This window comes from Wolffia australiana, chromosome 14, assembly GCF_029677425.1.
Source record: "Wolffia australiana isolate 7733 chromosome 14, ASM2967742v1".
Taxonomy (NCBI): Eukaryota; Viridiplantae; Streptophyta; class Magnoliopsida; order Alismatales; family Araceae; genus Wolffia; species Wolffia australiana.
The window spans coordinates 7,306,491-7,333,964 of record NC_135848.1 but is presented as its reverse complement, the minus strand read 5'-3'; the positions used below and the strand labels follow the sequence as shown (position 1 = coordinate 7,333,964).

General features: G+C 43.9%; 1 protein-coding gene across 1 annotated transcript; it reads left to right on the top strand.

The window, feature by feature from the left end:
• The first annotated feature begins 144 nt into the window (after positions 1–144).
• On the top strand, positions 145–27,474 carry LOC144712052 (scramblase-like protein). The gene is made up of 11 exons (XM_078586230.1): positions 145–695; positions 1,589–1,675; positions 7,946–7,987; positions 8,066–8,110; positions 11,071–11,136; positions 11,203–11,259; positions 11,662–11,723; positions 24,560–24,680; positions 25,874–25,954; positions 26,048–26,154; positions 27,323–27,474. Exons 1-11 carry the CDS (start codon positions 228–230, stop codon positions 27,351–27,353), a joined length of 1,167 nt encoding a protein of 388 aa, XP_078442356.1. The 5' UTR covers positions 145–227; the 3' UTR covers positions 27,354–27,474.

The following is a 27,474-nucleotide window of genomic DNA, read 5'->3' as shown; positions in this document are numbered from 1 at the left end:
CAAGAAGACCGTTGGCGAATTTGAATTTTTTGGCGCGAAGAAGACTACGAGGTCAACGGCCTGCCTTTTATCTGAATTCATTTCTTTCAAGGGACTAACGCATAATTGTCCACACACTATATATACTACAAATTTACAACGTTGGAATTTTTTGACTTCTTTCTACCGTCGCTCTCTCTTCGTTGCAGGAGGCGGAGCGAGGTCTGAGAATCGAGCTCCAAAGGGCGATGAGGAGGTTCCAGCGTTCTTTGGCATCGTCTTCATTGGTTTTGGGCCGCGGCTTCGTCGGCGAGGAGCGATTGGAAGGGATTTTGGACGGAAAACTAGGGTTGCTGAAGACAATTCCTGCTCTTCATAGTCTTTGCCGGAGTTTTGGGAGTTCATCTGGCGAGAACGAGCCACTGAGCAGAGATTGGCTTGCTCGGTTGTGGGTTGAGGAGAAGAAGAAGAAGAGGAAGGAAAATCCATGGCTGTTTGGGGGGAGGAGGAAATCTGTGGTTGTCCCCATTGCTGAGAGGGGCGAGGATGCGGCCAGTGAGAGCTGGACGTCTCTGGTTTCGTCGTTGAGGAAGTCATTTCAGTGGGGGACGGCGCCGGTGAATCACCCGGAAAGAGAAGTCGATTCTGGACGACTGCGTGCGTCACCTGTTGGTCAGCAAAGACCCCGATTATTGGTTGATGACTCGGCCGAGGAGGTCAGTCATTTGAGAATTTTCAATTTAGAAAGCTCATGAGGGAAGATTTCATGTATTTTTAATGTTCGTATAGGGGATTTCTCTATGAACGTGCATTCTCAGGGCAAGGATTATCTAGAGTTTACAATAATTTCCCAGATTTTGGAAGACTATAATTCCGTCAAAATACATTGAAATTTCGAACTCAGCTGGCGTGGGTCGGTGATGATCATGGACCTATGTCTAATGATCGTCCTGATGACTTAATATATTAGTCGTGCACGAGTATTTATTTTTTATTAGATATTTCCCTTTCCACTGTAAAATCGACTCTGCACATTTCTACTGATTGGCGTTACTTCCATGCTCTGTAGTCTACTTTAATTGTTTTTCTATTTCAAAAACTTGGGTAGACGATTTATGGTGGTCTTTAACAATGCATGTATGGAGCTTGCATCCTCCTCGATCCCTGTGATGACCAAATATTTCTTCCCCCTTCCATCTTTATAAATACATTATACTTATTATGATTTGTTCCCTCGAAATCTAGATGCCACATTCTATGCACTGAGTTATCTGCACAGATAGCCATCTGTCTCGATACAAAGCTTTATAATTAATGGTATCTGGCTATCCCGTCTTGCCAGAGTATTCATTGGCACTATCATCATGCGTTTGATTTATTTTAAATTTTTTTTACGTAATTACCATGTATTTCTTCTTCTGAAATCAAAAGCCTTGCTGTTGTCTTCTAAAATAAATTTAAATCTACTACAATATATATCTGATTTCAAGAAGTACTGCGTCAGAAGTTGTTTGATTTGGATGTAATTAACTCGGAGTCATGAAATGATTGATAGTTACTGTTCTCCTTAGCTCTCTCTTTAAAGGTGAAACTCCCTGCTTTTATTCAGGTTAACTTGGAGTCTCTTCTAAGGAGAGCCAATCTGATGATAACTAGGGACATCGAATGGGCAAATATCATGTTTGCATTTGAGCAGGTTAGAATTTTAACTAGTACTAAAGACTGAAGCATACAAAGTATACGATATCTCACTTTGAGATTTATTTTTTGATATATTCTTTTTTCAATTTCGATCCAATTCTATAAGTCCTTACCAGATGAGAAAATTTTAATTCGCTAGAATTTTATGTTTGTGTTGACAACTCTAGAGAAATTCAAATATTGTTTGAAAATGTAGAATTTTACGTTTTGGATCAAAAAGTCATCCTCAGATGTTTTCCAATATTGCAAGTAGTATAAGGCCATGCTAGATTTTCGATAAGTCCATTTTTTCATCTTTAAAAGTTTTTTTAAAACATTAAATGGGAGGACCACCTGATGAGTTGTTGACCTTCCTGGTAGAACCTTACAAGACCATCTCGGTCTATCCAAACATGTTTAAACTCTCCTCTCTCCATCCACAACCCGAGGAAACCAGGCTGCCTTAAGTCCCTCCCTCCAACTCATGGATAGCCCCATCGGTAGAAGTTATCCTTTCCCAGAACAGCACCTCGTTTCTTTGTAGCCATTGGCTCAAAGTGCTTCCAGTACCTGCCAGCCTTCTTCCTTTTACACACACAGCTCTGGATTGAGCCCTTAATGCCTCTTCAGAAACCACGTCCACCATTGATATCTCTTGGCTGGCCCAAGTTGTGCGAGCAAAATGGCACTCAAAAACTAGGTGTCGGCATTCTTCATCCACTCTCGAGCATAACTCACATGCTGACAATGTATTTGGGTATAGCCTTTTGCAAAAGGCCTGGGTCATTAGTATTCTTCATTATGGAAGCCAGGAAAAATACATACCTTCAACATAACTTTTTGCTGCCATATGAACCTACATCTCTGGATGATTATTGGGTCCTCCTCTTGGCCCTCTCCGATCCTTGTGTAAGCATTTCAGACTGAAAAAGGGTCGTTGACACATGTGAAGCCATCTTGTTCGCTGAACCTTGGGCTTGGCTGTGCTAGGGACTGCTGCATGTCTAGCAATTCTGCAACCCGCTGATCCAATAGGGTATCAACTAAGATCGGGTTCCACAGTCCATCCCAACAGTCCCAAACCTTGGCATTAGGGCTCCGTGTGAGCGCGCAAAAGTGACTCCTTTTTTGCCAATTTAGGTGATGCCCATGGGAATATCTGTTTGAATCCATGTCAAAAGGCCGACGCTCCTTGGAACAGAGCTGGTCACAATTCAACCTGCTGCCATAGTTGTCCTGCGACATTTGAGTGATGAGGTTGTCTTAGAGATTCATAATTCTTTGCAGCCACTTCGTTAGCATTTGTTTTTTCATACTTTGTATATGCATGACCCCCAATCCTCCCAATTTGATAGGTCAACACATAGTGCCCCGTGCAACCATCGCGAGCCCGCAGCTTTGTTCCGGCCAGTATCCTCTCCATAAGAAGCATCTCATTATGCTCTCTCGCCTTTTCCCGATTCCCACTGGGATTTTGAATACTAATGAATGAAATGTTGTGACCTGAATGTAATAATTCAAGACCTGAGAAGATAATAATATACATTTATTTATCTCAATGTCTTGGATGGACATTAAGTTCACACATATCCTGGGAACATTTTAAAACATCATGGAGAATGATATCCCAACTATGAATAGATGTAGTCCCAGCCCAACCTATGTGGTAGGCAATAAAATCTTACGACTCAGACCCAATTAGGATGAGAGAGCCGCTTGGTGCTGGAGATGCTCCCTAGGAGTACAGGCACAGATAATTCCCAATCCTACAAATAGATGTAGCCCCAGCCCAACCTATGTTGTAGGTCTATAAAAGGTTACCACTCAGACCCGATTGGGATGGGAGAGCTGCTCTGTACTGGAGATGCTCCCTAGGAGTATAGGCACACATACAGGTGTGGGCCACCATTTCTTGATTTTACCTTCATCTTTGCTCAATCTGTCTATCTGTTATTCTCGTTTTTGTTTTAAGGATTTCCTTGTTTGATAGATATCTATATCAAGGTCACTCTCAGCACATTCCCAAGAGTACTATGTAAAAGTTGTCGATACCTGCCATCCTTAAAGGCTTTCGTATGCAACTTTGACTCCTCTACCCCCAGAACATGGTCTATGGGATAGTGTTCATAGGAAAGAGTAGTATGGGAATCATATGAACAGTGGCTCCTGATTCTTAAATCGTAAGTGTGAGTTCTGGAGCAATGAAGCCGTTGCCGACAGGTGGAATAAAACAAACAATGCTGCATTAACCCTAACTGCACCCACATACCCCTGTCTATAAAGGGATACTAATATGGGCCACATATTAATGGGGCTGTTATAACAGGCCGTACATGAACAGAGGAAATAACATAAAAGAAAGTTCAATGATACGACTGTAAAAAATAGAAGTAGACTGAAGCTAACATAAAGTGCAATACTTTAATGAAACATTTTGACAAAGTAGGGCAATTGTTTGTGAGGATCAGATTTGGCTAATTGTGTAGGACAAATAATGTGTGGACTTTGTTTGTGACACCTTTCTGGCGTTGGATTGGGAAGAGGAGTCTATAAGGGTTGAGTTGGTGTTCCAGTTGTCTTGGGAATTCTAGAAGATCTAGAAGTTTCCAAATTTCTGAACAATATTTAAATGTCAAGAAGGTTCTAGATCCCTGAGAATATTCTGGAATCTGATAGGAACGTTGATGTGGGTTTGTATCGGGAAGGGGAATAGAGATGTAAGGAAGATGTTCCCAGGGTTGGAGAGTGGAACATGAATGATCAGTGGATTCGAACGGAGGAGTTAGGAATAGACCAGGGACAAGCCACCTGAAGATGGGATGAATGGTTGATGATCATGGCGACAGCGATCATCAGTGAGTGGAAGAGAATTAAACGGCAGGGCTACGTATTGAATTGGAGGGGAGATGGCTAAAGATCTGGTAAGACAATCACAAAGGCAGGGGCTCGCTGGACAGTCAAGGGGACAGGACCGTGATGGGGAGGATCGAGATAGTGAGTCAAGAGGCCGAACTTACCTTTATTCTTGACTGCCCACCTAAAAAAACGGCTACACGTATTTATAGAGAAAGGAAGCAATCTATCCTAAAACATCAATTGACTAAACTTCTCTGAATGGGCTACAATGCCTAGGATACCATTGAGGGTATAGGATCGTATCAGAATCTTTGGGAGAGCCATATATGGTACCTCACGGAAAAAAAAAGGTGAGAGCGAGGGAAATAACGATAGAGCAGCTGCCTCGAGAGCTGTAAATGGTACCTCAAGGAAAAAAATGGTGAGACCAAGCTGCCTCTGTCACTCCCAAAGATGAGCCTTTGTTGGATTTTACCGTCACCGCCAGAATAGGTATCCCTGCTGCTGCCCTTCTCATTGACCATCATTGCAGCCTGACGGCGATCTCATGGTCCATCGGCATAGTCCGCTGTTATCTTCAAGCACCAGACAGTGCAGAACCACTGCGAGGCCTTACTAGGTTTGCCCAGACCTCAGCTGCTCCATGGGTGGTGTGGTCTGCTGAATCTGTCTTGGCCACTGGCTACCTCCCTGATTGAACACATCTATCACCAAGGTGGAGCCTCTCCTCAATGACATTGATCGTGTATTTTTCCTTGGCTCAAATAGGTGACTATGGGAGAACTGATAACTTCCACCATTGTATGAGAGCATGTGTGCAGACAGGATTCCTTTCGCCACCAGAGTTGAAATTCACTGTAAAGGACAACTGGGAACCAAGGCTCGTAGGTTCAAGCACTTTGAGCTCTTTCCAACAGGTAGAACGAGGGGCCTACAGCTTTTCTCAGAAACTCCCCCCAGCAGAAAAACAGAAGATGCTCTGGTCTCTAGTGACCGCCCGCAGGAGCTCTCCCTACCTGCTCTTCCTACAGCGGAGGGTATGGCTTGATGATCATCAGCAATCACCTACAGAAGCTCCCCCTCTTAATCACAGGCTCTTAAACCTTCTTGAGATTCAAGCTCCTACCACTGTCATAAACGCTATAACTGATACTAAGGGCACCCCTTTTCTTACTAACCAGTGTTTCTTTTCTTCAGCAATAACCCTCAGTTATATCAGGTTAAATTCTTGAACAATAAATCCAAGCCGATAATTTTGAAAAAGAAGTCTTGCAGGAACAAACACACCAATGTCTGCTCAAAACTGGCAAAAGCTGGAACAGCAGGGATCCTGCCCTGGCTCCAGAGGAGCAGTTCCAGCTCTGTTATAGTCATTCCTGTTCTCTATCCCAGACATCACCTCTACCTGTCATCATTCTTCTTCTCTTCTGTCGTCTTCTTGAGGAATTTTTTTTTCAAACAAATTGGACCTCATGCCTCGTCTCATCCTTTATAGTGCAGTCAGACATGTGCCCTTAATGCTGAGCATGAGGGTGGCCATTGTGATCTCCTCAGCCTCTATCTCTGGTAATGTCCTTAGAATAATTTTCTGTCTTCCTAGTCTTTTCAAGTCATGACCTATTTTTTCACTAGCAAAAGATTTTTATTAGATGTTGACGTGAGTAGCAGCAATACTCTCCCAGAAAGTGCTCACAAGAGAGTGTTCTCATGAACCTTGAAAAATGCATTTTCAAATATATCTTGACTCCCCTTTTCCATACTGATATCAAAATCAAACTTCAGCATCTAAGGGTCTTCTTTGGAAGTAGGGAGATTGTCATTGTATCAAGAAGAAGTAAAGCCCTAGTTATCCTTGCAAATGAGGAATTATCTCAGCAATAGGCAATGGAATTGATAGTAGACTCAGCAAGAGGTAGTCATAAGTTATTATCTATTGATAAAACTTCATCAACTACTCACTTAGAGAGTGCTTGAAAGAGGCATGTGATTGTTACGGGATAGGATCCTAGGAGTAGTTTAGTCATGTTAGCCCACAGGGGCGTTCTAGTCATTTGCTATTATGTATTTCCCTTTAAATAGGGATGCCCTCCCTTTAGGAGGGCCGCCAAGAAAGAAGAAGAAGAATGAAGTAGTGCCTTGTCTCCCCCTCTCCAAGTCCTTGTCTGGCCTCCCCTCTCCCTTCACGATCCCCGTCCCCCAAGATCGTCTCTTCCTCACCGCATCTCCAGGCGCCTCGTCCCTGGCCGATCCCTACCCCCTCTGCTCGTCCCGCCCTCTACCATTCCCGTTTCACCTCTCTACCCCGGGAACTTCTACCTTACCTCGTCCTCCAACCTCCTTCCGATATGAACCTAGATCAAGGTTCGAATCATTACGATTGGATGAGAAGAATGCTGAATTAGTCCCACAATTTGCATGTTGAATCAGAATAGGAAATCACTGTAGGAAACTTTCCTAGCGAAGAAAAGGAGAACGTGGAAAACAGAGAAAAAACCTCAGAGAAAAACCATGGAACAATGGACCTGTGTGCTAACCTGCTAATAGGACAGAACTAGGAAAGATGAGGAAACGTGAGGGAGAAAAGGGAAATAAGACGACTGCAGCCCTTCCAACTTTGTCTAACACGTTGAACTCCAACTATTCCCACTTAAGGGGCTATATATTCGCCCTATTGGGTTACTGGTGATATGTTCTTTCCAAGAACGTATCAAAGTTGCACCACTAAGATAGCTTGGGCGGAAATTCCAATTATTCCTACTAGGCAGCTGCAGCGGAGGACTGGAGCGCAGGAGGTGCCTGTGACCAGGGGGGAGAAGGGTCCACCTGACCTTCTCAGCTGTATTTCTTTCTCCATTCCACTCCTCATTTCTCTTTTGTGCGCAGACCTTCACAAATCTGATTTGATATCAATAGTCCAAGAATGGTTGGAACATTAAAGTATATTTTCTTGAATTTTTTGAAATCTCCTTTTGGTGCAAGATACACACATTGGATAATTAACTACATTAATACTACGATGATATCAGCTTGTCCCTAGACCATTTATGCCTGCTAATTCGATTGTATTAATGAATTAGCCCCATTCTTAGGCATGTGTGTCAATGGTGAGAACCTGTCTGAACCCAGGAAATACCAACATAACTGTAATTCACACTTCTGAGGAGAAACATTTGTAGCTTCTAAAAATGCAATATGAAAAATATGTAACCCTTTGTTGCAGAAAATTTGTATTGATAGAAGATAACTTGTGGTGGCTCATCGTGAGGACAATCAGACTCAGTTTGGATCTAAAATCAAGGATGATTCATCTGTTTTTCTTGTTTCAAAACTATTTACTGCTATTGAAGTTTTAGTTCTCTCGTGAAGTATTTTTTGGAGGACTTTTTTACTTTCCTTATGTTACTCATATATTAATATTTTTAATTCTCAGGAAAGCAGATACATTATTGTAGATGCTTCTGATCCAGGATCTGTAAGTGACGATGTGTATTTTTGAAGATTTTCAACATTGTCTCAAATGAGCGTAATATCTTTCTGTCTCTGCTTTCAGCCTGTAGGTTATATCCGTGAACAAAGTAATATCATCTTTAGACAGGTATTTCTTTGGCAACACCTTCTTGACTCCTCTTCTATAATCGGGTGTTAGTTTGGCACTTCATTTAACTTGTGTAGCTTCTTTTAGTATTCATGGTTCTTTTTTCTCATTATTTAATGTCTTGATCATCAGATTTCGCATATCCGCTTGTATGAATATGTGTTATTTAGCTATTCACTCTGAACTATGACGTCGACCAAGATGAAACTCCTACAAAGCCCCAATAACAATGACACTGATTGTAATGCGGCAGGATGATTGGGAACTTTTGACACTTAGAAGTATCAACTTAGAGACTTATCTTTCTACTTCCCTCTCTGAGCTCTTTCTTTGTCCCTTTGTTTTCCCTCTCCTGGACTCTTCTCCCTTAACCCTCATCTATAAGCTTCCTCCCCTCTATACCCTGTGCTGTTTTCCTCTTTATTTAAGGAAATAACTATATATTTCAATTCCTCAAAAAAAATATTTTAAAGAAATTAAATTTTATTGTTATTTCATATTTTTCTTGCGTTCATGCTTTGACTCCAAATAATCAAGCATAAAGTGGTAAACAATTTATACCAAGGATCTAAAGGATATATTCTGTGTTGTAGAAACCATTAGAAAAATTAATTTTTTCAACCTTAACTCTTTGTGTGCCTATTCTCTGCTGATTTCTATTTTGTGAGGATATTGATAGGGTCGTCTTCAGGACTTATATATAGAGGATAAAAGGAAGGCACAGTTGACACCTGACCTCTAAGAGGGAAACGGGATCTAACCATTTCTTGACCTTCAGGGGGGAACGGGTTCTAAATAACCAGATTATATTTATAAATTTTTTTGATGGCATGTTTTCTTCGTGCTATGACTTAGAGCTGTATGCGACTCATCTTTGACTAAGATTTTTGCATCGGGGAATTCTTATTCGACATTCTTCTTTGTCTGTTACTTGGCCTTCTTCAGCATTCCAGAAGAAGGCCAGGTAACAGATAATTGAGCATGCATCCGGGATGTTAGATTAAGAAGAAGAGATCTCGAACTATGGACAAATCTTAAAAGTGAGGTAAAGATTCCTGGAAATTGAAGTGGGAATCTGAAGATGATAGCTAAGTATTGACTCGACGTGAGTTTCCAAGAAAACAGGTAATAGAAGGGAAGATTGCATGAGAGTACAAATCAAGATCAAGAACTTCCTGGGTGTAGTGAAATTGTTTGTGGAATTTTTTTTGGTTCATGAACTTAGTTTTGGATGGGATATAAGTTCACAAATAGAAGAGAGTTTGAATTTTTTTAGGAGAAATACTCTTGATATTACATCCAAAATCAGATTTTAGAATTGATCTGGGGAGTCAGCAAAACTGGAATTAGCCATCAGTCATCATTGAGAGACGACTCAATACATCAGGAACAAGATGGACGATTAATACGACATTGATTATACCAAAGTCTAGAGGGAAAATATGCTGGACAAAGATTCTTGATCTAAGATCAAGTATCATATTTGAAATTGGATACGGAAACTCAGCAAAATTGAACTTTGCGGCTGATCATCATTGGGAGACAACTCTGCACATGTTTATAAATAATTAATGAACGCTTATCCGAGTTTATATTATAAACTAAGAAATGAGCTTTTCACAGCAGCGCTTATTTCGTTGTGTCTTAATCACAGGAATGAGTGCCTCACTGCAGCGCTAATGCTGTTGTCTATTACAAGTACAAAAACTCAACTTTTAGGAACACGGTGGTAAAAGATCTACTCTTTCCCAAAATTGAGAGGGAAAATATCATTCGCATGTCACTTTAGGAAGTTACTGATATTCCCTATCGCTCCATCATATTTATCTTAAAAGATATTCAGCCGGTTCCCCTGGCTCGACCCTACCTCTTTCCATTTTTATCATCTTCTGTTCTCTCCATTTATTGGAACCCATATCAGGTTTGTATCACGTTTCAGCTCGATCCTTACCTCTATCATCAAATTCCGACATGACTAGAATTTTTCTCTGTTCAGATAGAACCTACCACCTTACAGCTCTATCTTTCTGTTGATTATAAATAAAGAAGGCAGATATCTATCAAAGATATGCCACTTTCAACTGGGGGAGATGGTTTATCTTAGGAAAAACTATCCCTGCATTTATTCAACCCATTTAAAGTGATAAGGTTCCATCAGCATGGAAATCAAAGTTTCCATCAGCATCCCAGTTACACACTGTTTTCCATTTCTCTTAACTACGCAAAGTTGTAGGAAAACTGATCACTCAAAAATCTATGCCTCCTTTTCTAACAGAAAACTTGGAATGGATCCACTGCTATCCAGAATCCATTTTGGTCTCTTGGACCATTTTGGCCTCTAGGACCATTGCTGGTTTGAACACATATTGTTGGAAGTCATCGTCGTGCCTAAGCTAAGAATTAAAGTAGCACCACCCTTGCAATCTTTCTTCAAAAATAATCGCCCTTGCTATCAGCTACAGATTTTAGCCGGTGGTAGTTGCTTGAATCTTAACATGGTATCAGAGACACGCTTGACAATTCGAATCCCAGGAATTGCACTGTGTTCAGCTACAGGTGTTGTTGTGGAATGTCAGGGGTCAACATACTGCTTAAGTTAGCAGGAAAGTTGCACCATTTCTGTCAGCTATAGGTCTTAGCACGGTGGTAGACGCCTGAATATTAACACATCTACTGGCAGAAGTGTCCTAACGTTTAGCCTAAATGGGAAGCCTTAGCTACAATTTGTTATGACTCCCTGACTGTCACCTTTTCAGCAAGGTGGATCTGCAGCATGGGAGTAATGAATGAGACACTCATGGATCACCTGCTTCTGCTGTTTTATTATGAATTTTTTTAATCTTTCATGCACTTTGGAGCTTGTTTAATCTAAGGGATCTATCGTTGAAGTGCATTGAGTCCTTTCTTTTAATTTTTCCGGATGTAATGCAATATTTCTGAAGTTATTTGTGAAATTGTAGTTGCTTCGCTCAAGGCGTCCCTTCACCGCATTGATAACTGATGCCTGGGGCAATGAGATATTTACGGTACTACCACTCAGCAAATCTTGATTGCATTAGTGGATCCTGACATGGTCTGCTATAATATGAAAGGTTCGTAGGCCATTCTGGTGGATAAACAGTACAATTTATGCTGAAGTAGATGGCAAGGTATGTGCCTTACGAGAAAAGATTACTTCTCCATTATCCTGTGAAATTCACTCCAATTTTGCTTGAATCCTTTCATCCTAAGTTAGTACTATGGTACACTAAGAATTAAATGATTGAGTTGACTGTCACATTGTAAATGGGAATGTAATCAATGGCTAGAAGGAAATGCTAAATTTTGCATAAATTTTGGTCAAATTTCTTACTTGTCCAAAATTGGATTATCTATCTCCCAGCTTAAATCATTCAGGCTTTTATGTCTCTTATCAAATCACAATATATCAAGTGAGTTAAAAAGGCGAACACAGAAAGCTCGCTATTGATCAAGACATTAATATTTTATGGGTTACATGCTGTTCTTATATTTTTTTTTGCCATTCTCACGGTAATATTTTAAAATCACAGGAAATTGGTGTGGTTCATCGTCGGTGGCATCTTTGGCGGCGAATATATGACCTGTACACCATGTAAGCCCTATTAAGTTTCTCCCCTGCATCTGGCAAAAATACTGGTGTTAATAATAGCTTTTGTTTATCCCTTGCTGTCACACTTTAAGTTCCTTCATTTCCACCTTTTTTGAATCTTCCATACAACTGTGTACTCACTAATTTACATATATAAAAATTTGAGAAACGAAGTCCATAAGATATAAATCTGACAGTTTCTAAGTGTAAAGAAAACGTGAGTTTATCCATTTGAGTGAAGTGAAAAAATGTTGTTAAATAATAGTATGTTTTGAGGAAGGTTTGATGGATGATCACATATTAGTTATCATCTGCATCATCATTATATTTCATTGTTGTTATTGCCATTCATGAGTGAGATGGACAAATGGCTTTAAGTTCCATCATTGTCATTTACAGTTGGATGACAACAACTACAACGATGATGGTGAATCTTGGAAACCAGGTGACAAGTGGCAAATGAGAAAGCGTTGTCATCCCCTCGTCATCTTCAATACTGACCTTGAGCTAGGGTTTGAGATAATAAGAATGACACCGGATCCATGTTTGGATACTGTTAGCCAGCCATCTTATTTGTATCTTATTATCTTCCTTTTTTTATTTTTCTATCTGTAAGTGGGCCCTGCGTGTTATAAGTGGACCCCACGTGTTATAAGTGGACCCACATGCACAAGTCACTTATGCTCTCACGTGAGAAAATAAGTGACCTAAGGATAATGGGCCCAGCCCATTTAAACTTTACTAAGCTGGTTTTTAAACTAGCCCTGTGACAAAAATCGTAAGAGATGTTTTCTGTTCTTTCCTTGGAAACCCTAGCTGGAGGTGACGGAGACAGGAGGAGATCCAGAGGGAGCTGGAGGATGATTTCTAACAGATACATATAAAAAAAATGCCTAGAATCACTGTGGTGACAGAATTTTCAGTGAACATAACATCCACCATTTCATTGTACATCCTTGATGTTTGTAAAATTTCGTCACAGTAAGTCATCATCATGAAACATGCGATGTTATGTCCTTGTCATATCAAACTACTGGGTCAACAACGGTCACCAAAATTTCCATACTCGCCCTCCTCTCCACCTCTCAGCCAGAACTGCCACTGCTGCCACCTGTGAACCAGTGAAGAGGGGTCTGTGGAGAGTAAGAGAATGAAAGAGGGATCTTTCTCCCTGTCTTGAAAAGTCGTCCCGTCATTAATGGGATTGATAAGAACGTGGTTCCTATCAGGGCAAGGACGCTGGGATGGTCATTGGCAGAGGGAGGAGATGTCAGGATGGACGTCAACTAGAGGAAATGGCCCATAGCAAAGTGGAAGTCACCGCAGTGAGGTATGGCAGAGTGGAACATCACCATGAGAGAAGAGGTCCCACAGGTTGAATGCCACCAGAGAGAAGATTAATGTGGAATGGACTTTGTAGGAGAGGTGAACATCTTCACTCGTTGACACTTTTGGGCTGCCCTCCTAAATGGAGAGCTGCTTTATTTAGAGGGAAACTGACGTAGGACAACTAAGGAAAAGGTGACTGAGGGGATGGATGGGTTGACGACAGGTAAGGGTAATAGACGGATTATAGGTAGGGATGAGACAATCCACAGAAATTCACGATCGGATTCGGATTTAAAAACCGATGAAAATTTGGTGGTGCATCTCCGACCCTTTTCGAGGGCGGGAGTACTGTCTTCCCCCACCGCGACGATGCCAAAGCACCGAAATCAATACCTGAATTCACGTCGCAAGGGAATACTCGAGAAGAGGAGAGAAGAGATAGAATCTCAAACCAAATCTAAATCTGACGGCGGTGGAAACTTCTCGAGAAAACACTGAACGAGGAATACTTCGACACCAAAGAGTTCAGGCGTACCTCGGCACCGTAGTGCGTGAAGAGGTTGCGGGCAATTCTGATCGTGACGAAGCTGGGCGAATCCAGGCGTTGAGCGGCCCACTGGACGAGGACGAGGCTGGACATTCCGGGCGTTGAACGGCCCTGGTTAAGTGCGGTTGTCGTGGGTGCAGCGTCAAGCGTGGGCGAACACCCGCGCGCGCGAAGCGCGCGAAGGGTGCGCGGAGCGCACGGAGCGCGCGGAGCACCGGGGAGCGCGCGGAGTGCGGCGCAGCGCACCCAAGCGCGCGCGGCTCGACGCGCGGACGACGTCCGGACAGGGGCAGCCGGAATGCGGCCTCGGGAGGCCCTGGCGAAGGCTGCCTGTGCGGCTCAGGCAGCGCGATGGGGCGCGCGGGCGGCGCGCGCAGCCTGGGTGGCCCCTTGGCGGGCTACCTGGGCAGCCTTGGGCGAGAGAGAGAGGGTGAGAGAGAGAGAAAGAGAGAGAGAAAGAGAGAGAATGGAGAGGAGACGGGAGGCCGACGTCGCGAGGCGGCGGCGGCGGCGGCGGCGACGAAGGTTAGGGTTAAGAGGGATAGGGGAGGCTGGGCAGTCCTCCAAGAAAAGTTAACAAAACCTAATTCTTGAAATAATGACTGCCTAAGAGTTTTTTGAAAACAATGGCCTTTATATAGGCCTTGGAGGAAAGAGAAATTGACGAGAAAGTAAAGACGAGAAAATAAAGACGTGCGCCGTGTCACGCCAAAGGGCAGTTGTGGATCTGCCTTTGGCGTCGTGTCATGACGCGCGTAGAGGCGCGCGCCGGTGGAGACATGTCAGTTGGCGGTTGTGGCGTGTCGGCTTTAGGGTTGACTCCGGTTGACCGTGGTGGGTTGACTTTGGTTGACTCCGGTTGACTTCGGTTGACTCCCGATGAGATGTTGGCGTCCTCGCCATCAGAAACGCATGTAAAGGGATGAGGGAAGTTGAGAGATTGTGCAGTGTGCAGAGCACCTTCAACAGCTGGATGCGCAAAGCCCTTTGAAGATGCAGCAGCAGAAGCCTGGTCCACAGAGCAGTCACAGGGAGGAGGAATAGAGAGGTGAAAGGCGGAAGCACTAGAATGCGAAAATTAGATAAAACCCCTTATCTTCATCCAGATCACTGTGTCCTCTTTGAGTTACATTATCAGGACTTTAAGGATCTGAACCGATGCTGATGAAAACAGTCATATCCAAGGGTAAAAAACGAAGGACACAAACCTAAATACAGTAAGATATAAGGACAATTTTTTATACCAGTGTATCAAGATCTTAACACTCTTCTCCCCAAGCTGGGGGAGATATTCTTCATTCCCAGATATCTATCCCCAGCTGGGGATAGATATCCCCAAGCTGGGGATCAGCGCGTGGATTAAAGGGGTAGATATTGTGTGTAGGACTCCATATCCCAATTGTTCATGTTAGCGCCAATATCTTTTCTTGTTATATTCGCATTTACCTTTTTGCCCTTATATGTATCTTCTAGATGGCCTTTCATAAGAGGCCCAATATTGTAAAAACCCATTTTAACATCTCAAATAGAGATGTGGGGGCGTCATAGTAGAATGAAGAGTTTTTTCCTCTTTGTGTTAACCCTAATGGCCGCCTAGGGTTGGTGGAGTGCAAGACCGACATGGTATCAGAGCAAGGAGCTTATTGGTTGTTGATCGATCAAGCACGGTGTACCTGATCAAGCGTGGAGTCTAGCTCCACCATGGAAGGTCGACGGGAGTGATTGTCGGCGTGGAGCATATCTGCGGTTGATGTGGAGCGTCGGGTGTACGTGATCGAGCATGGTGTACCTAATCGAGCACGGTGTACCTGATCGAGCGGTTCGTGGAGCGTCGGGTGACGCTGTCTGGAGCGTCGTGTGACGCTGTTGGTGTATTGGTTGTTGGCTTGAGCAAGCCGTAGAGTGTCAGTTGACGCTGTTGGTGTACCGGTTGACGCTGTCTGGAGCAGGAGTTATTGGGTGGAGCGATGTGCAAGCAGGAGTCCTTGGTTGGTGGCATTCGTCGTATTGTATTGCAGTTGCACATCGATTTAAACCAAGTTGAAGATGGCACCTTCCAGTACGGTGATTTCCTCACGTGGCGCAGAAGAAGACCGTGGCGTCACCGCTTACTCAGTATCGTCAGTGATACCACCAGTCACCGAAGCACTTCATTATAATGGGCGTAATTTTGATCAGTGGGGGCAGATGGTGGAGCTCACACTACTTGGCAGGGGGCAGATGGTGGATCACTTAATTACTGAGGTCGATCCCGACGACCCAACATACAAAGCGTGGAAGCGAGATGATGCCAACGTTCATGTCTTCTTGCTGGGAAGCATGACAAAAGACGTGTTTCCAAAGTTGTCATTCTTGAAGACTGCCAAACAGATCTGGGACTATGTTCGGAAGACAGCTCTAAAACGGACTACTGAGTGGAGGACATATGATCTAGTCGTGACGGCTTGGACCGTCCAACATGGAGACAGGTCAGTAACCAAGTATGTGAATGAATTACAGTCTATATGGTTGGAACTGGATTACTACAGGCCAATTTTAAGTTCAGATGAATGGGAATATACACTTCGTGATCGGATGTTTAAATTTCTGATGGGACTGAATGCTGAAAACGAGACGTTGCGAGGACAGATTCTCAATTATGAGCGAGTACCTGATCTTGAACAGGCGATTAATATCGTGCTGGAGGAGGAGAGTCGCCGGCAGCAAGCAGTCTGAGGAACTTCCAAGGAAGAGAATGGAGCAGGGTTGATGGTTAAGTCTAAGGAGCAGAAGCATCCAACTGAGCAAAATCAGAGTGGTGCTAGTCGAACTAATACTCAGGGAAGCAAAGAGAAACCATATCAAGGAAAAGGCTATCGGAACAATGTTGTGTGCCATTATTGCAAGAGAAAGGGTCATACCAAGGAGAATTGTTGGGACCTACATGGTCGGCCACCGAGAATGCAGGCACACTCTGTCTCTGCTCAAGAAGATCAAAAGAGAGAAAAGGAGATGTGTGACTCCAGCTTAAGAGGATCCAGTGGTACATGTGTTGAGATCAAGCGAGACAAAGATGAGGTGAACATTCTCAGAGAGGAGTTAGAAAAGTTGAGGGCATTAGTTGGTTCTACCTCCATGGCGAAATCCAGCTGCCGACCTGGTAAGCACGTGAATTTTAATGATCATCTTTATTTGGACTGGATTTTAGACTCTGGAGCTACGGATCATATGACACCATATCGATCAAAGTTCCACTCTTATACTCTTTATGAAGAGGGCAGGAAGGTGTTCACCGCTGGGGGTGAAGTCCTGCCGGTGATTGGTATTGGTGACGTAAATATTGAAAATCTAGGAGTTCTTAAAAATGTTTTACATGTGCCAAATTTAAAGGCACAATTAATGTCTCCTCAACGCCTGGTACAAGATGTCAAATGTGCACTAACTATTGATTGTACTGGTTGTTTTGCATATGATAAGGCAAGGAACTTGAAGATTTCACTATTTAAGGAGAGGAATGGACTTATTTACGTGACAGGTGAAGCAAAGACGGGAATGATGGTGAACGCTCAATCTCCAGGAAGGAACAATGACAAGCAAATTGAAGACTTTAAAATTTCACATTTTCGTTTGGGACATCCATCTTTTGGGTTGATGAAACATATTTTTCCTTCATATGCAAAGAATTTTGATATTTCAAATGTAATGTGTGAATCGTGTCAATTTGCGAAACATAAAAGAGCCTCTTATAGTGGGAATGGAGAAATGAGTAATATTCCCTTTGAACTTGTTCATGGGGATGTGTGGGGACCAGCACCCATAAATTCTCTCAATGGAGTATGATGGTTCCTTATTCTGATAGATGATTGTACCAGGTTGTCTTGGGTGCACTTACTTAAGCACAAATCAGAGGTGACAGGTGTTGTTAGTGAGATACGAATACTCATGGGCTAATGGGCCCTATTCTATAAGCCCATTAGCCCTCTTATCATTCTCTCTCCTAGGGTATATATATATCCACACATGTACTCACTTGAGTTTATGTCATTATCTTCCTTCTTCCTCACTTGACATGGTATCAGAGCTTCAGAGCTCTTCCATCTAGGTTTTAACATCTAGGGTTTGACATCACCCTCTCGCTGTTTAGCGAACCTGGAGCGTGACTGATGGATCCGCCACAGCGCGAGCTGTAGCCTGCCCGCGGAGCTTCCAGAGAAACAACCGCAGCCGCAGCCGCACACGCAGCCGCACACGCAGCCGCAGCCGCACACGCAGCCGCAGCTGCACGCCCAGCCGCAGCCACAACCGCGTGGACAGCCACAGCCGCAGCCGCGCGCACAGCCGCAGCCGCAGCTGCACGCACAGCCGCAGCCGCCGCGCGCACAGCCACAGCCGCAACAGCTCACGCGACCGCAGCCGCGCCCGCGCGCACAGCCGCAGCCGAAGCCGCACGCGCAGCCGCAGCCGCGCGCACAGCCACAACCACAGCCGCTCACGCGACTGTAGCCGCAGCCGCAGCCGCAGCCGCCGGCGCAGCACTAGCCGTAGCCGCAGCCACAGCTGCAGCCGCAGCCCGCAGCCGCAGCCCGCAGCCGCAGCCGCATCCGCAGCCGCAACACTAGCCACAGCCGCAGCCGCAGCCGCAGCCCGCAGCCCGCAGCCCGCAGCCGCAGCCGCAGCCGCAGTTCCAATGTCGGAGGAACTTTACTCCACGGGCCAGACTCGTCAACCAGTCGTCACCGCCGAGGGCTTCACCGATGCAGATTTCAGAGAGAATACCGAGCACTTGCCGATGGGGCCTCTGAAGGCCAGTGGATATACGGGATCCTCCATGAACTCCGTGTGGAGTATTCAGGCCCGATCCACTTCTATTGCGACAACAAGTCGGCAATCGCTTTGGCAAAGAACCCTGGTCAACAGGGCCGGATCAAGCATATGGAACTCCACCGCTACTTCTTCAAGGAGCGCATGGACGAGGGCATCTTTGACCTGGAATTTGTTCCATCCGCTGAGCAAGCTGCTGATGTCCTCACCAAGGGACTCTCTCGACCTCTCCTTCAGCGTGCAGTGTCCAAGCTCGGCATGGATGACATCCACACTTCACTTGGGGGGGGGGTGTTAGTGAGATACTAATACTCATGGGCTAATGGGCCCTATTCTATAAGCCCATTAGCCCTCTTATCATTCTCTCTCCTAGGGTATATATATATATCCACACATGTACTCACTTGAGTTTATGTCATTATCTTCCTTCTTCCTCACTTGACAGGTGTTATACAGGATTTCTGTATCAGAGTAAAAAATCAATTCGATGTTTCAATAAGAAAGTTCCGTTCTGATAATGCGAAAGACTTTTTTAATGAGAGGCTGGCCTCATTTTTCCGGATGAATGGAATTGTACAGGAGTCGTCATGTGTTAATACTCCACAACAAAATGGAGTCGCAGAAAGAAAGATAGGACGTGGTGAATACAGCCAGGACACTTCTCTATCATTACAATGTGCCCAATTATTTATGGGGAGAAGCAATACTTACTGCTGTACATCTGATTAATCGTTTGCCCTCAAAAATTCTGAACTATGAGAGTCCAGTTGATATCATTTCTAAAGTCTTTCCTCTAATTAAGTTGAAGACTCATTTCTAGCCCCGAATATTTGGATGTACAGCATTTGTCCACGAGCAAAGGGCTGTCGATAAATTCAGTCCAGGGGCAATTAAATGTGTGTTTGTGGGCTACTCACAAGGGAAGAAGGGATACAAGTGTTATGATCCCAAGTCAAAGAGAATGTTCATCTCTGCTGATGTGACATTTCACGAAATGGAACCGTTCTTCAAAGATGAGACCGAAACCAGAGTCCAGTTACCGGACCGAGGTAGTGTGTTCGAAGATGGAAGGGTATATGGCATACCTATACATGTTAGTGATGAAGCTGTGGGAGAGAATCGAAGTCAGGTGGAAGAAGCAATTGAGGCAACAGCCGTAGCTGATCCGGTAACAGAAGAGGTTGGAGATGATGCAGCTCAATATGAAAAGGAAGTTGCAGATCAGCCTGAAGAATCACAGGTGGAGATATCGAGTCAAAGTAATGATTATGGATGGCCTATAGCACTACGGAAAGGAACACGAGCATGCACTCAACGACCAAGGTATCCTCTCTCTAATGTTGTGACATATGAACACTTGCCGTCTGAGTTTCAAGCATTCTTGACAAAATTAGATAATACTCATATTCCTAAGTCAGTAAACGTGGCATTGGCTGACGAAAAATGGAGAGAGGCTATGGATCTTGAGATGGAAGCACTGATCAAAAGTGGAACATGGGAGATTGTCGATCTTCCCCAGGGCAAATGTCCAGTTGGGTGTCGATGGATATACACCATAAAGTACCGTGCTGATGGAACAATAGAGAGGTATAAAACCAGGTTAGTGGCCAAAGGGTACACTCAATGCTATGGAATTGATTATGAGGAGACTTTTGCACCAGTGGCAAAGTTAAATACAGTACGTGTGTTGATCGCAGTGGCAGCATCTCTTGGTTGGAAATTGCATCAATATGACGTAAAGAATGCATTTCTTCACGGGGAGCTGGAAGAAGAAATTTATATGCAGTTACCCCCTGGCTATTACTCACACTTGGCCGCACCTAAAGGTTGCAGGTTAAAGCGAACCTTGTATGGACTAAAGCAGTCCCCACGTGCATGGTTTGGGAAGTTCTCCCAGTCATTGAAGAATATGGGATATGTGCAGGGAAATGGTGATCACACTCTGTTTGTAAAGCAGTCCTCAAGAGGACACGTCTCAGTTCTCCTTGTATATGTGGATGATATCATTATCACTGGTGATGATGAGCAAGAAACAGATGCATTGGGTAAATGCCTATCTGAGCAATTTGAAGTCAAATCTCTGGGACAGTTGAGGTATTTCTTGGGTATAGAGATTTCATACTCAAAGGAAGCCATTTTCATTTGTCAGCGGAAGTATATTATCGATCTGTTGGAAGAAACTGGAATAAAACATGTGCAACCCCAATGGAAGCAAATCTGAAATTAGGCAGATGTGAAGATGCAACTCCCATGAATAAGGAGTACCAAAGACTGATTGGAAGACTTATCGATTTAAATCATACGAGACCAGACATTGCATTTGCTGTAGGACTTCAGAGTCAGTTTATGCAGTGTCCAAGAGAGCCTCATTGGCAGGCTGCAACTCGAGTATTGTCGTACTTAAAAGGTACAGCAGGACATGGGCTGATGTTCAGGAGACATGGTGGGATTAATCTGGAAATTTATACAGACTCAGATTATGGCGGTTCATTGAGTGATCGGAGAACTACTGGATATTGCTCGTTTCTCGGTGGAAATTTGGTTACCTGGAAGAGTAAGAAGCAGATGGTTGTGGCATTGTCAAGTGCAGAGGCTGAATACAGAGCACTGAAAAAAGGTATTTGTGAAGGACTCTGGCTGAGAATTATCTTGAATGATCTACGGTTACTGAAAACAGAGCCCATCAGCGTATACTGTGATAGCAAGTCGACTATAGACATAGCTCATAATCCAGTGCAGCATGATCGAACGAAGCATATTGAAATTAATAGACACTTCATACGAGAGAAGATTGATCAGAGGAGCATTCAATTGCTGTATGCGCCTACAACTCAACAAGTAGCCGATCTTCTCACTAAAGAGTTGCAAGGAGCTCTTTTTCAGCAGCATATGTCCAAGCTGGGAGTTAGAAGCATCTACCTACCAGCTTGAGGGGGGGTGTTAGCGCCCATATCTTTTCTTGTTATATTCGCATTTACCTTTTTGCCCTTATGTGTATCTTCTAGATGGCCTTTCATAAGAGATCCAATATTGTAAAAACCCATGTTAACATCTCAAATAGAGATGTGTGGGCATCATAGTAGAATGAAGAGTTTTTTCCTCTTTGTGTTAACCCTAATGGCCGCCTAGGGTTGGTGGAGTGCAAGACCGACAGTTCATTAATGAAGTGGCTATTGATTTTGACATGTTTAGTTCTACCATGATGGACTGGATTTCAAGCGATCTCAATGGCAGACGATCATCACACATTAACCTTATTGGCTCAGTCAACTGAAACCTAAGATCCTGCAGAATGTTTCTAATCGAAAGGGCCTCACTCGCGTCCAGTCCCAAAGCTCTAAACTCAGCTTCGGCGCTGGATCTTGGGACAACACCCTGCTTCTTTCTCTTCCAGGTAATTAAGTTTCCCCCTCAAAAGGAACAGTAAGCTTTACTAGAGGGTCGATCCACAACGTTCCCTGCATGATATGTGTCTTTAAATAAAGTGTGTTTATCGAAAGATGATCCCATATCCAGGTATCCCCTTTAGATATCTGAGTAGGTGATATACTGCTGTTTCATGAGCTTCCCTCAGATCTTGTATGAACTGGCTTACTGAGTTGACAAGTCACACCATGTCTGGTGTAATGTGCATTAGATATGAGAGTTTTCTGACTAAGCATTGACATCTCCCTTTGTCCATTGGAGGACTCTCCAGTTCCAGTCCCATTTTGATCTGGATCTACTGGGGTGGGAGCTAGTTTGCATCCCATGTAGCCAGTTTCCTTTAGATCTAATGAGTACCATAATTGGGCCACAACACCACTCCATCCTGAGAATATGACATTTCAATTACCTGGAAGTACCTTAACTATCACAATCTCTTGATGTCAAAGTCTGTGGATAACCACTCATGTAGTCTGATTTCCCTATGATCGTTTCCAGTACCTATCATATCGTCAACATATGCGAGTAAAACTACACATATGCGGGTATGCTTGATGAACAGGGTATGATTGACTTGGTCTGTTCACTGAACCAGGCTCTAGGTGACTGCTTTAGACCATAGAGTTCCTTATGTAGTTTAGAAACGAAACTCTCATTCTGAGCTGTCTTGTAGTTCTCTTGTACTTCCTCTAGTATGTTGCCATCTAGCCATGTGTTCTTAACAACCAGTTGATGTAATTCCCACCCTCTGACGGCAGCTAAGGCCACCAATTCTGTCATTGTTCATTTTTGCTTCTGGAGTAAACTTTTCGCTGTAATCAGCCCCAAATGTCTGGCAGTATCCCAATAGCCACATTTTGAATCATTTGATCTGCCTTGTACTTAACAGTGAATACCCATCTGCAACCCGCAGCGTTCTTTCCCAGTGGAAGTGGGACTGACGACCAGGTTTTTTTCTTATTTAAAGCCATCATTTCCTCTTCCGTTATCCTTTTCCAATTATAACCCTTCTCTGATTTGGATCCCATAGAGCCTCAGAAAGTTTTGTCATAATCCAAACTGAGTCCATTTAAGAAATGAATGCCTGATAAGGGACCAAAAGTGTAGACTTCTCCTCCTCCAAGCCCTAGACAACAGGTGGACTGGAGAAGAACCAAGAGAGAGAACCAAGAAACGATGAAAGTTCTCAACACAATCTGTTCCCATGTATCCCTTATATACTGGGGTATTGTGTTACATGCAACGGCCAAAGATAGAAAAACATGTATCAGACTTCTGGAAGTGTAGGAAGCACCGGGCGGCAGCTCCTGAGGAAGCGCCAGTGCTAGGGTGATGAAAACGACCTTGGTTGCTGCCATCGTTTCAAGGTTGTTGTCTGAGGCATCAAGAGATGCTTGAGAATAATGAGAGCAGCTGTGATTCGTTTTGCATGCGCCTTGATATGGCGGAAGGTTCTTCAATTGGCGCCATGGTATCATTGGGCTTTGATACATACAGATGCAACCTGAGTTGCATGTCTCGCAATTCTGAACTCAGTTCAAATGCTTTCCTTCAAACTTGTCAGATGTTCACAAAGGAAAAAGGAAGGATGAGAATAGAGAAAGGAATGGCAGAGTGGTTGTTGATATGATCCTCATCCTATCTACGGGTAGTCTCGTCATTATATCCCAGGAGGGTATTTTAGTCATTTGACACATATATTTCCGTAAGTAGAGCAACCCTACCTTCAGGAGAGCAGCCAAGAAGAAAGTAGCTAGGGTCATCGGTTTCCTCTCTCAATGTCTAGTTCCCTTCTCTCCCTTTGCAATCCCATCCCTTGTGATCCTCTCTACTTCACGGCATCTTCAGCCGGCTTGTCCTCGGCTGATCCCTGCCTCATCAGCTCGACCACTCCTCAGATCATTCCTGTTTCTACTCTCCAACCCCGAGAACATCTATGCCTTCTCATCTATCCCCTATCTATCCCCTTGCCCCTGTATGAGCCTACATCAAGGTTCATACCAGTCATCACCAACGGGAATTAATGAGCTATTGTCAACTAGTGCTCGGAGAAGAGAGAGAGAGGTATGCTATCAGTAATGGGTGTCCGCCAAGGATGGAACTAGGTTAGGGAAATTGAGAGGGAAAGGATGACAGTTACAATCGATTTACAACACTGCCAAGAAGCTATCCCTTCCTCCTGTTGAGTCGCTAATGAGAGGGGTAATAAGTAGGTTAGACAGTATGATGCAATGTCATCACATAAAAGTATCAACACTGATTACTGATAACAATACACTGCAGTGTTGTTACTGGTATCCAATAACGACCTGTCCGAGTGATGTTCTGTCCAAGAACGTCAACCTTTTCGTCATCAGATATGATAAAGGATCCCAATACCCATACACTATAAATTCATGATTCAGTATCCGATTATTGTGTCCAATTATTCAGTCCTGTTGTTCAAGAACGTCAACCTTAATATTATGAAGTGGAGTTGGCAGAACAGTTAAACTGTGATGATGATAACGATGCCCGTCATTGTCATAGTTGATGCCAAACTCTATATTGAGGTGTTAATATTTTTTCTCTACATTTTATTTGTAGGGGTGCATTTTCATTCATAACATGATACAGTCTAGCCCTAAATGTTTGGTTTTCCGGTGGAACATTGGAAATTGCAAAAGACTCGGCGATTTATAGTTTAGTACGTGGATACTTCTATTCTATAATGTGTATTACTGGATTTGTTGTTCAGGAATAAGCAGTTCGCTGTGGTTGAAAATCCTGGGTTTTGGAATTGGACATTTACTCTGAAGGATGATCATGAAAATGTTCTTTCTGAGATTACCCGTGATTGGAGAGGCATTGGCTTGGAGGTTCTCTCTCTCTCTCCTCTTTACCTCTCCCTATTTCTCACTACCTCTCCCTCTCTCTACACCCTCTCTCTTTACCTTTTCCCTATTTCTCACTACCTCTTTCTCTCTATAGACTGCCTCTCTCTTTACCTCTCCCTATTTCTCTCTGTCTCCATCTCTCTATACCCTTCTTCTCTTGACCACTACCTCTCCCTCTCTCTTTATCTCTCCCTATTTCTCTCTACGTCTCCATCTCTCTATACCCTTCTTCTCTTGACCTCTACCTCTCCCTCTCTCTTTACCTCTCACTATTTCTCTCTACGTCTCCATCTCTCTATACCCTTCTTCTCTTGACCTCTACCTCTCCCTCTCTCTTTACCTCTCCCTATCTTTCTCGCCTCTTCTCCCTTTCTCTCTCTCTCCTCTCTCTCTGCTTCTTCCTTTCTCTCTCTCTTCCTCGCTCTCTACCTCTCCCTTTCTTTCTCTTCTCTTATCTCTCTACCTCTCCCTCTGTCTCTCTCCCTTTTTTCTCCCATCTCTCTCGTCCTCTTCCTCACCCTCTCTCTCCACCTCTCCCTTTCTCTCCTATCTTCTCTCTCCACCTCTCGCTTTCTCTCCTATCCTCTCTCTACCTCTCCATTTCTCTCCTATCTTCTCTCTCTACCTCTCCCTTTCTTTCCTATCTTCTCTATCTACCTCTCCCTCTCCCTTTCTCTCCTATCTTCTCTCTCTACCTCTCTCTCTATCTCTCCCTCTTTTTCCAACTTTCAATTTCTCTCCCATCTTCTCTCTCTACCTATCCTTCTCATTATCTCTCCCTTTCTTTCTCTCCCATCTTCTCTTTCTAACTCTCCCTCTCTCGCCCCCTCTCCCTTTATCTTTCCCTTCCTCTCTCTCTAACTCATACTCTCCCTTTCTCTTTCCCCTCCTCTTTCTGTAACTCACGCTCTCCCTCTCTCTTTCCCCTCCGCTCTCTTTAACTCACAGTCTCCCTTTCTCTTTCCCCTCCTTTCTCTCTCTCTCTCTCTATCTCTCTTTATCCCCTCCCCACCTGTCTGTCTGCTCTCTTTCTCTTTACTGTCTGTCTCTCTCTACCTCTCTCCCTTCTCTCTCTCTCTCTCTCTCTCTCTCGTTTCCGTTTTCGACAAGTTCATACTAAGACTGATAATAGATAACTCGTTTTCTGAACTCCTTTTCCCCGATTGAACGACCAGCTCTTCACCGATGCCGGCCAGTATGTCATACGATTCGGATCAGCTGACCTCACACCCACCAAGCGTGCATCACAGGATGACGTAAGCAACTGCAGTTTTGTTATTCCTTATTTAATAGCTCCAAGGAATCCAAAGAAAATGTTGCAGTCTTAAGCTGACTCTCTTGCTTCTCAGATACATCAACTGGATGTGTCTCGCCCTCTGAGTCTTTCCGAGAGGGCAGTTGCTGTTGCTCTTGCTGTTTCCCTGGACTGCGATTACTTCTCCAGGAGGGGGGGCTGGTGAGCTTTCTTTTCTATTTTCATTTAGGGAAGGTCCTTTCATGCAACCAGTGTCATTTTGGTGTGATGTGCAGTCCGGTTCGAATTTCGAACCACACATCGGACACTTGCCAGAAAAATTGCTCCACACACTGCAGAGGCCTGTGGGTGCAAATGTGCAGTTCTGTCCGAATTCTTTTTAAAAAATTGATTCACTCCCTTCCTGTTTAGTGTTTCTCTCACTCTTTCATGCTCGCTCTTCTTTACCTCTCTAGCTCAATCATTCATATCTCTCTCCCTCACTGGCTTTCTCTTCTCTCCTCTCTCTCAATCGATATTCTCTCGCTCGAATGATGTCTTGCTCTACTCTCTTTAACTCACTCTCTCCTCTCTTCCTCTCTTCCTCTCTCTTTGTAGTTCTCTGTTCATTCGCTTTTTTCTCCTTTGTGCTCTAGGTTTTGATCATTTTTATCTCTATCTCTAGCTCTTCTCTGCCTCACTCTCTCACTCGCTCCTCTCCTTCTTCCTTTCTCCCTCTCAATCCCTTCCTCCCTCCCTCCCTCCCTCTCTCTCTCTCTCTCTCTCTCTCTCTCTTCTCTCTCCCTATAGCTTGCTCCCTCTCCTGCTCTCCTCTTCTCCCTGTAGCTTCCTCTCCCTCTCTTGCTCCTCTCTCTCTGTCTTCTCCACATAGCTTTCTCTCCCTCTCTTACTCCTCTCTCTCTGTCTTCTCCATATAGCTTTCTCCCTCTTTCTCTCGCTCCTCTCTCTCTCTTCTCCCAATAGCTTTGTTCCCCCTCTCGCTCCTCTCTCTCTTCTCTCAATAGCTTTCTTTCCATCTCTCTCAGTCTCGCTCTTCTCTCTCCCTCTCTCTCTATCGCTCTTCTCTCTCCCTCTCTCTCTATCGCTCTTTTCTCTCTCTTGCTCACTCTTCTCTCCCTCTATTTATGTCACTCTCTTCTCCCTCCCTCTCTTTCTTTATTGCATTTCTCTATCTCGCGCTCACTCTTTTCTCTCTCTTGCTTACTCTTCTCTCCCTCTCTCTATGTCACTCTCTCCTCTCTCCCTTTCTCTCTTCCTTTATTGCATTTCTCTCTCTCTCTCTCGCTCATCTTTATGGTTCAGAATAATGCAATCTTTTCTGTTTTTTAATTGCTAAATCTGTTCCCCTTTAATATGCTCGTATTTTCAGGGGCCTGCCATTCATCGTTGTTGGCGAGTAGAGGAGCTTCAGACCACACGTTATTCTTTTTTATTCATGTTCCTTGAATTTTCGCTGGTCTTCAGTGAATTACTGTATAGTGCAAACCATGATTTGCTATTAAATGCCTTATGTCTTTTTTA